At 37.7% G+C, this 10,716-nt stretch overlaps 1 protein-coding gene across 1 annotated transcript; it reads left to right on the plus strand.

Annotated features, from left to right (window-relative positions):
• Positions 1 to 252: 252 nt before the first annotated feature.
• On the plus strand, positions 253 to 1,765 carry LOC140801450 (uncharacterized). The gene has a single exon (XM_073156573.1). It carries the CDS (start codon positions 654 to 656, stop codon positions 1,608 to 1,610), a length of 957 nt encoding a protein of 318 aa, XP_073012674.1. The 5' UTR covers positions 253 to 653; the 3' UTR covers positions 1,611 to 1,765.
• Positions 1,766 to 10,716: the final 8,951 nt, after the last annotated feature.

The raw sequence follows: 10,716 nt of genomic DNA on the forward strand, positions 1-10,716 counted from the left end.
TGTAGACATTTGATGCAGTATGGCGAGTAGTGCATGACGTGAACGTCTTGCAACTAATGCAAGCTATATGTAACTTGGAAATAAGAAGTCTGAACTCTTAAACAAGGTTAAATTGACGTAACAGATTAATAGGTAAAAAAAAATTACGTGGCCAATGGGATAGAGATCAGTTGTGTAGCCTAGTTCGAAGTCAAGAAGACATTGATATTTAGTGGATATGACAATGTTTTCAAAACAAATCTTCTGTGTGAAAAGATTCATTCACGTCAATTTAAAATAAATTAGATTCTTTGACTACCAAACGTAAGACAAACACGACCACCCAATCCAACTCCCCTACAGGCACAGGTTATCTGGTTACAACGACCCACGTCATTTCCTACCGAACGCTATACATGAATCAATCACCGTTAACTATTCTCTTTCCTCCCTCGTCCCCACCCCCACCTACAAATAACAAATATACCTTCTCCTCCTCCTCGCCGGCCATCCACGACTAACTCCGTCCTCTTAATAACAACTCATCCAAGAAACCCATCCCTTTCAGCTCTCTTTACTTTATTATATCCACACACATTTATATAAACACCATTCAGTATTCGTAAACGCCACAATGCTCTCCAATTCTAACCACCATCATCATCACCATCACCATGGGCTCCTTCCTCTCGAAGCAAATGGAGCGCCGGAAGGCCATCTCCGCCGAGAACAAATCCCTCTCCTCCCTCCTCTCCTCCTCCGGCGACGCCTTCCCAGGATCCGACTTCCGGATCTCCGATCGAAAGTCCTGGATGTCCTCCCTTCAACTTGATCGACTTCTCTTGCACCAGATCGTCTTCCCGGGCACCCACGACTCCGCCACTAACCGCATCGGCCTCCCGTTCCTCTCCCGCCCGTTCGCCCAGTGCCAGTCTTGCTCCGTCTACGTCCAGCTCTGCGCCGGCGTCCGCGCCCTCGACATTCGCGTCCGCGCCGACCGCCGCGTCTGCCACGGCATCCTCGCCTCCTACTCCGTCGACGTCGTCATCACCCACCTCAAGCGCTTCCTCTCCGAGACCCAGTCTGAGCTCATCCTCCTCGAGATCCGCACCGAGTTCGGCCAGGAAGACCCGCCGGACTTCGACAAGTACCTCGTCGAGCAGCTCGGCGATTACTTAGTCCCCCAGGACGACGCCTTCTTCGGGAGAACGGTCGCCCAGATCGTGCCCAAGCGAGTGATATGCGTATGGAAGCCGAGGAAGTCGCCGGCGCCGAAGAACGGAGAGTTGCTCTGGAGCGGCGGGCATCTACGTGACAACTGGATCGACACCGACTTGCCGAAGACGAAGTTTGATAGTAATATGAAGCATTTAGGAGAGCAGCCGCCGGCCAAGGATAGGAAGTATTTCTACCGGGTGGAGAATACGGTCACCCCCCAGGCAGACAACCCCGTGGTCTGCGTGCGACCGGTCACGGAGCGGATCCGGGGGTACGCCAGGTTGTTCATATCGCAGGCGTTTGAGAAGGGAATAGCGGATCGGCTGCAGGTTTTCTCCACAGACTTCGTTGACGACGATTTCGTGGATGCGTGCGTTGGATTGACGCATGCAAGAATTGAAGGTAAAGCGTGAATGGATTTTTATTATTTTTGTTAGTATTATTAATAACTACTATTTTCTTGTGATTTAAATATCATTTTATTGTAAATTATGTACGTAATATTGGTTGTTAAGTTTGTGATGATAATTGTCTTGTAACTATTAATGGATATCTTTGTATTTGTCTCCTCTCTGAGTTATTATATATGTTCTAAATAAATTTGTAATCATAGATAAACTTGTTGGAATTGGCTAGACGATATTTTTCAAGGGAAGAGTCATTAAATGATCAAATGAATAACTCCCACAACTTAGTAATCTAAACAGCACCCTATATATATATATATATATATATATATCAAACGTAGAGGGCATAAAAAAAAAGTTACAAATTGGTTTATTTTTTATTTTTTACTTTTTTGTTGAATGAAAGTTTTAGCTCCATGTGAAATAGTAAATGAAGTAAATTCATATTAAAACCATATTTTATTCATATTATCTCAGGGAGCAGTTAATTGCATTGAATTTTTTTTCTCTGTCCATATGATAGGCCTCTTTCGTTGCCATAGACGCCTTTAATGACTAATATACTTAATGGAGAGCATGTGATTATCATGCATTAATTATAAGTTGGCATTAATGTAGAAACACAACTAAATTAATGGTTTTTAAAAATGTTACTTTTGTGAAGTGTGAGTGGATAACAACTATGAAACCAAAAGAGCGATGATCTCCTTCCTCTATCTGTCGGCAGGTGCGCATGGTTGGGTGATGACTTGTTAGAAAGAAAGCCACAAGCATTATTTATTATTGCTATTATCTGTCGACAATAAATTATTGCAATTTGGTAGGATGTCTCATATCATTTATACGAGTGGCCCAAAGGTTAGAGAATGGTGTAGGGTAGGAAGAAGTTGGAGAATAGCTTTCAAGGTCACTGTACTGATTGATGTCTGCTTAGATGAGATGATAACGAAAGAAGAAAGGTTCCTCAATGTGATAAACATTAGGGGTGCTCATGGACAGAGTCGAGCTTAGCTTAGCTTAGCTTAGCTTGTGTAAATAAAGAGCTCGGGTTGAGCTAAAGATCTTGGAGTGAATCCAAATCGATTACGGCCTTAGGCCAAATTAAATTTCTACACAAAAAAAAAGGTTAATTTTATGTCTAGATTTTTTGAACTATTGTTGATTTTTATATAGACATTTTTATCAAGGTAAGAACCCAATGGCAATCTTAACTTCAACTTATTTTACTTCATTTCATCTAAAAAAAAAGGCAAGCTGGTCGCTAAAGCACTTAAAACGTAAGATTGATCTAGTGGTAGTCATATGATAACGGATAATTTTCGTGATAATTAACATTTTTTTTTTGTTAAAATTCTGCTCGTTTCAAGTAGGGAAGGATTCGTTGCATGTGTAAAGAAATTCTTAATCTTATATACCCAGATGGCATGACTAATTAGGACCTTAACAAAGGAATATTTTAAAGATTTTACATAGCTTTTTAAGTGTAATTATCCTAAAGAAAAAAAAGTGAGAGGAGGAGAGAAGATAAGGAGGAGTGAAGAAAAGAGAAGAAAGACATATCCATGGATATAAAAGGGAGGAGGAGGAGGAGGAGATGAGCATATAGACATGGATAAATTAAAAATATAGAGACCTGTACAAACTTGGGCCGAGCTTTAGACCTCTCTAATCCGAGCCAGTCCAATGAGCTACAGGTTCATGTCAATAGTGTTGGGCCCAAACTAAGCGAGGCAAATTAAATTTGTGTCTCCTTCCCCAGATCCATAACAAAACTACCACTTCTCCCATCTCACTTGCAATCAGAGATAATAAAATGAAAATGATTTTAGTTATTTGGACAAAAAATTTTAAAATAAGATCACCTCATTAAAATTGAATGTACGACAGTCCTTGATAAAAAAATAAATATCATATATAAATCCATAAGCATAGGAATCACAAATAGTACAATTCGCCACTTAGTAGCAAATCAAATGGCAAGTTGAAAACAACACATCAAATTAACACCACATTAACAACAACAACGACAACGATAACAAAATGAGAAGTGAAACAAATCAACACACGACCAATGCAAACTTCCCCCGTGCGCGCCTTCACCAACCAAAGCCATGCACGAAGAGACCAACGGTCACCAACACCAACCCCATCGCAGCCGCCGCCACCCCCTCCTTTGAACTCCCACTGTCGTATGCGTTATGATCCACCAACGCCTGGTTCAAACCATTCCCTCCCTGCAACTGCTGCTGCCCAAATGGAAGGTTACCATTAACGCCACCGCTTCTTCCTCCAGCAATCGGCGTCGCAAACGCCGGCGGCGAAGCGAGAGGCAATTCCGGTGATCCGGGAAGATCGCTACTCGCCGGCGGCGAAGCGAGAGGCAATTCTGGTGATCCGGGAAGATCGCTACTCGCCGGCGGCGAAGCGATAGGCAATTCCGGTGAAGCCGGAGAGGAGAAAATAGACGCCGGCGATCCGGGAAGCTCGCTGGTCGCCGGCGATGGCGGCTGAATGATTTCATCACTAGCACTAGGTGGTGGTAGCAGTGAGGAGGAGGAGATGTCCACCGGCGGGGAAAGCGACATACCACTCGATTGCTGCCCGTTTTGCCCGTACTGTGACCCGGGCAGGCCGCAGCCTTGGTTCCCCTGTGTCTCGCTGCTCGACTTCCAGACCGGCTCGCCGTTGCTGTCGGCCAGTTGCATGTCTCCCTCGTCGTCGAGGGTTAACGCCGAGAGGTAGTAGTAGTAGTTGTTGTTGTTACTATAATTGCTACTCTCGCTGTTGCTGTTTACGCCGTCGATTCCGGTGTCCCACACGGCGTGGCTGCCGTCGTAGAGCTCGAGGCCGACGTCGGCGAATGCGAGTGCGCAGGCGTTGGCGGCGCTCACCGGGGTGCACTCGGAGTTCCAGACGCTCTTCCCGGTGCTCGTTTCCTGGACTTGGATGTAGCAGAAGCTGTTGGTGAGATCTCCGGTCATTGATGAGGCGGCGGCGGTGGTGCGGCAGAGGTAGGCGGTGTAGGTAGCGGAAGGGGAGGTGAGGAAAGGTTGATTGGGTTGGGGTGAGGTGGAGGGGATGGTGGCGAGGAGTTGTTGGGTTTGGGTTCTTTGGATGGTGTCTGAAGGGGTGATGGTGGTGGTGGGTGTTGATGAGAGTGGAGAGACGAGGAGGAGGAGGGAGGAGAGGAAGAGAAGGAGCTCCATTTGCTTTAGTTGTAATGGAGTTTGAGATATGAGTAGTTTGGATATGGGTGATATGGAGAGGATTGAAGTATGTATATATATATAGTAGGGAAGGGTTTGGTGCAAACTTATATCTTTGTAATGGAGTTGGAATGATGGAGTAGCGAGAATTAATAAATGCAACTTTAAGTTCAAAAGATGGATGAGTTAGCAACTGTTCCAATAGTTAGGGGAGTAGGAGATTGGGTTAGCTCTCCTTTTGAGCTTGAGCCCGGCTGACGGGAGAGATGGAGTTTAAAAGTAGAGAAAAAAGAAGATGTAATCTCTCACTAGTTTTTCTTCTTCTTTTTTTAATCTTTTTTTTAGGAGTTGTTACATTTTAGAGATGTACAAATCTACCTCTATTTTTTTCTAGTTGTTAATAAGCCTCCAAAGGGATCATTATCTTGTTTGTTTTGAGTCTACGAGACTCTTAAACTAGTACAGGAATTAAAGATATATTTTTTTTATATCTAATCGAATTTATTTTTAAAAAATTTAAGACTAAAATATAAGACTAACTAATTAAATCCGGAGCTTGGTCTCAAACCAAATAAAATTTTAGTTGCCAAAAGTCATGGCCCCTTCAAAACTAAATAGAAAATATAAGTAGAAACTAAATCTTCTCTTCTTCTTATCGCATAATACTATAATATAAAGTAATTCTCATATAAAGTATTACTCAGATTGATTAACCCTTTACATCTTAGTAAAACACTAATAAATATACCAAATTTTCTACCATGGTGGTTAGCTGGCGTATTTAAAATCGACCCAACAACTATGTGAGATGGACCATCTGGATAAATAAGTTTGCGAGGGCTACATTAATCAAAGTCCGGTCAAATACTCTCCTATATATTGCTGTTAATATTAATCTCTGCAGTTATCTCTTTTGCCAAGATCCTGCTATCCAATCTCGAGACATCTAGAAATTGCTTATTGGCATAGCTCCCAATCAGCAAGATTCAACAAATGGAAGTTTATGATCTCCTCCTTCCAAGCGGATAGAAGTTGAAGGAATTATTTCTTGGTTTTGTGAGCTATGCTTATCTTCAACAAGACATTCAGAAACCTTCCTGTGATCATATTTGAATTATAAGTTTAAAAGAGAACTCCTGTCTTTATATTTTGCTGTATTTTTAGATTATCAGAGTACTAATGGCACACCATAGAAATTATAAGTTAAAATTTGCTCATAAATATCTGATAGTAGAATGAATATTGTAAGTGTATACTTTCGATTCATTTGTTATCTTTTGTTTTTAAGAGGATTGGTTCAGTTATCTAGCTCGTTATCTAACTATAATTACTAATTAGTCTACGAGTTTATAATTAAAGAAAATATTACTTCATATTTTGCAAGTATCTAATATTAAATTACATGCCAATCATTTAACTAATAAATATAATATACATAATTTTCTCAAATAATTTCATCAATGTGGGACTTACGTCACAAAAAAGTCCTAGTTTTAGTGACGAACTTTTTCTGCTTTACAAAAGTTATAATTTTCGTATTTATGAAGTAGAAGACCAATCTTAACAAGATATATTCTTGATGTGCTTCTTTAGCTTATCTTAGATTAACTTAAAATTCGTGAGGAGTAAAATGAGTGGATTGCTTCACTTGTCAGATAATGTAAGAACAATCGACTAGGCTTGATGCAATGAGTAGACCTTTGAGATTTTTAATTAGTTCAATCAAGAGGAGTTCCAGTTACCACATTCAGTGACTTATCTAAAAGAACTTTAAACAATTTTCTTTTCCCTTGTAAATGGAACAACCAATTCTCCATATAAAATGGAAGAAAGCACAACATGTACACATATTTTGAACTTTGGCAACATTTGAGATTCTTAAGCATTTATTGCTTATATAGCAATATAACAAAAAGATTATGAAAATTAAAGTTATGGATCGTAAGATAACCTGTTGCTAAAGAATAGTGTTTTTATCTTTTATATTCTAACACTCTCCCCTACAACTAACCTCACCACATTCTAATAGACTCGAGATATGGATATTGAATTAAAAGGGTGAATATTTATATTTTTAATGACAAATATACTTGATGTAAGTTGATCTCATGACCTATTGCTTAAGTTGTAAGAGAGCAAACTTTCTATCTTTTATATTCTGATATCGATAAGGATGGTATTCTATCTTCTGTAGGTATTTTCCAGAATATGGTGTAGAAAAGTCGATGCTCAGTGGTAGTATACAAGTACCATTTGATTCATAGACGTGTGCAGCTTACAGTAGTATAGAAAAGAAGTCTTCTTGTGAAAGTGAGTCTTTGATTTTTCTTCTTTAGAATGATATAAGTTGCACCTATGGATCATCCACCAGCCTTTTCTAGATGGAACAAGAAGGATTTCATATTTAATACCTTGAAACTTCTTATTTTAATATAGATAATAAAAAAAATGAAGTTGCACAATGTCATCTGTGTAGACAATGTTGTCTAAAATGGTAACTATGTGTCAAGTTTTCAAGCTTTAGATGGGAATATATGCAAGTTTTGTATTACAATTGTTAAAGAGTCTTGGAAGGGCTTAACTATCAAGGAGCATATATGCAAATACATATATATTCCTAAGAGATCAGACTTGGTTTTTTTACTATACTTTAAATTCCTTCATCATGCTTCTTCTATTACTAATGTCCAACTCTATCTTAGGATCATCAACTAGTATTGATGTTATTAGCAAACAATATATACATCGTTGGATATGTAATCCATGTAAATTCTCATGATCTGCCATGTTGGAATACAATTCCACTCAATGTTTCTTGCAAAGTTGGAATAATGTCTTTTTCTCATCTTTTGTTTACAGGGATAAAAATTAAATAAAGTTGAAAGGTTCCACTTGTCCTAACTGGAAACCCAAGTAGTCCCTGGCATAAGAAGCTAACCAGATGATCCTATGAATCATCATGAAGATGAATATCTATTCTATAATTATTGACTTTATTCCTAAAGTAAATAATGCCCAGTTAGAATGAGTCTCATTCTCCCAAAGAATTGGCAAGTTTGCAGGCTCTTTGGTCCTTAATTTTCTGTTTACGAAAAGAGCTTTTCAGGAGAATTAATTCCCAGCTAATCTCGGTAGATTTTTCCCCATGAATACGGGGCCAATGCATTAGATTTTCAAAACCCCAAATATGGTGCTTTCTACAATTTAATAAAAGGACAAGGGTCAAATTAAAAATAGCGAAAAGGATAGGGTGTATGATGAAATAAATACGTAACGTACCGTGGACCAGTTCAGTGCCATGCTCCGGGAGTGGGAGGAAGAGCTGCGGGAGGCCTTGTACTAATTAAATATATTGTTGTCCAAAAATTCACTTATAAGTTGGGTGTTAAATAAAAACTTCACCAACTAAGAGAAATTTGCACCTAGCGCTCTGTGTTTAAATAAGAAATTCACTTAAATATATGGTGTCAAATGTAAACTTCATAAAAAAATTAGAGAAATTTGTACCTAGCGTCCTGTATTTATGCACACTGAAAATGCACTAATAATTAGGGTGTTAAATATAAACTTCGGCGGATCTAAATAAATTTGCAGTTAATATCTGTATTTATGCAAATATAGTGTTGACCAGAAAATTAACATTTAGAGGGCCTCAAATGAAAACTTTCACGAAAAATTAGAAAAAATTGCACATTCGATGCAAATATTATTCACACTGGAAATTTAATAATATATAGGGTGTTAAATATAAACTTCAACAAATTTAAATGAATTTGCAGTTAATACCCTGTATTTATGCAGTATAATGTTGACCAGAAAATTCACATTTATAGGGTGTCAAATGAAAACTCACAAAAAATTATAGAGATTTTCACTTTGGTCCTGTATTTATGCAATATTATTCACACAAACACACTGGAAATTCACTAAAGCATAGGGTGTTAAATGTAAACTTCGGCAAAAATTAGATAAATTTGCAGTTAAAACCCTGTATTTGCGTTGACCATAAAATTCACTTTTATAGGGTGTTAAATAAAAACTGTCGAGAAATTTGTACACAGCACCCTGTGTTTATGCAATATTATTCACTGAAAATTCACAAATATATAGGGTGTTAAATATAAACTTTAGCAAAATTAAATAAATCTGCAGTTAACACCCTGTAATGAAAACTACACCAAAAATTAGACATTTGCACATATAATGTCGACTAGAAAATTCACATTTATAGGGTGTCATTCACAAAAAAAAAATTTAGAGAACTTTGCACATAAAATCCTGTATTTATGCAATATTATTCTCACCGAAAATTCACTAATACATAGGGTAAGGTATTAATTATAAACTTCAGCAAAATTAAATAATGTATTTATGCAATATTATTTGATCATAACATTCACATTTATAAGGTAGTAAACTTTACCCAAAAGAAAAGTAGTAAATTTGCATTTAGCACCCGTTTTATGCAATATTACTGAACCACACATTCACTTATTAAATGAAAACTTCACCAGAATTAAGTAAATTTGCAGTTAATATTCTGTATTATGCAAATACTATTTGACAAGAAATTTAACATATATAGGGTGTTAAATAAAAATTTTAATAGAAATTAAGGAAATTTGCTTTTAGCGCCACTTATTCACGCGATATTATAGAACCGCAAAAACTAAGATAGGGTGTTCATTGAAAATTTCACCAAAAATTAAAAACAAATTATAGTTAGAGCCCTGATTTTATGCAATATCGGCATTCTCTCTGATGCGTGTGAAAATATTTTTTTTGAACAGAATTTTCATTTAGGTATCCGCATTTATGCAAAAAATAACCGAAAATTAGCGGGTGTTAAATGAAATCTTCACCAAAAAAATATACAAACTTGCATTTGAAACCCTATAATTATGCAATATTATTTCAACAGAAAATTTGACATACATAGGGTGTTAAAAGAAAATTTTACCAAAATGAACGCAATTTGCATTTACTGCCCGCTATATATGTAATATTATTGAACAAAAAATTCACTTATATACAGGGTGTTAAATGATAACTTCACAAAATTTAGGAAATTTGCGATATATAGTGTTATTTGAAATCTTTATAGAAAATGAAAGAAATTTGCATTTACCATTTGGCCGCAGCACCCCCTCTCTCTATAGAGAGTTTCCCCACGCCATTGGCGGCGCGTTCTCTCCTCCCTCCCCTCCCTGTGGTTTAAGGGAGAGGAGAGAACGAGATGCTTCTCCCTCTCCCCTTCTTCCTTATTCTCTTTTCTTCTCCTTTTTTTCTTTCAAACAATTCCGTTATTTTCTACCTTAATATATATAAATTAGATAATTAGGCTAACCACCGGTTTAAAACAAGTTTTCTGTTACGTTTATTTAGAGATTAGTACCATTTCCTAAACCACCTTAAAATTCTTTCCAATACAAGGAGTGTAATATCATTGCTCACCTAAGTTACTACAATCTTCCTAATTGATAGACGAAAACAATGAATTAATACACAAGAACTCAGATGATCCAAACTTGATTCATTTTTTTAAAAAGATCGGATGAGGAGAAAGTTAATTTTACCTAAAACTATATAAACTGATGATCAACAAATAAGATAATAAGAAAATCATCGAAGCAGGGCTATCGTTTTACTAGGCCACGGAGGGGTTCAGGGGTCAAAAGTGCTATCCTTCCTACTTAAAAACGACACTTCCATTAAAGTCTCGTCAGATGCATCGAGAATCGCACCTAATCCATCGTCCGAGCCGCGGCTACTTGTCCCTCTGCGGGCAAGGACAAAATATATGGATAAGATCCATTTCCTCGCACGTTCTCCAAAGATGTCCAGGTAATAATCAAACCTACTACCGCTATTAAATTATTCCAAAACTCCAAAATTAAGAGAGGGTA

This window comes from Typha latifolia, chromosome 14 (genome assembly GCF_019914945.1).
Source record: "Typha latifolia isolate L0001 chromosome 14, TyphaL0001v2, whole genome shotgun sequence".
NCBI lineage: Eukaryota > Viridiplantae > Streptophyta > Magnoliopsida > Poales > Typhaceae > Typha > Typha latifolia.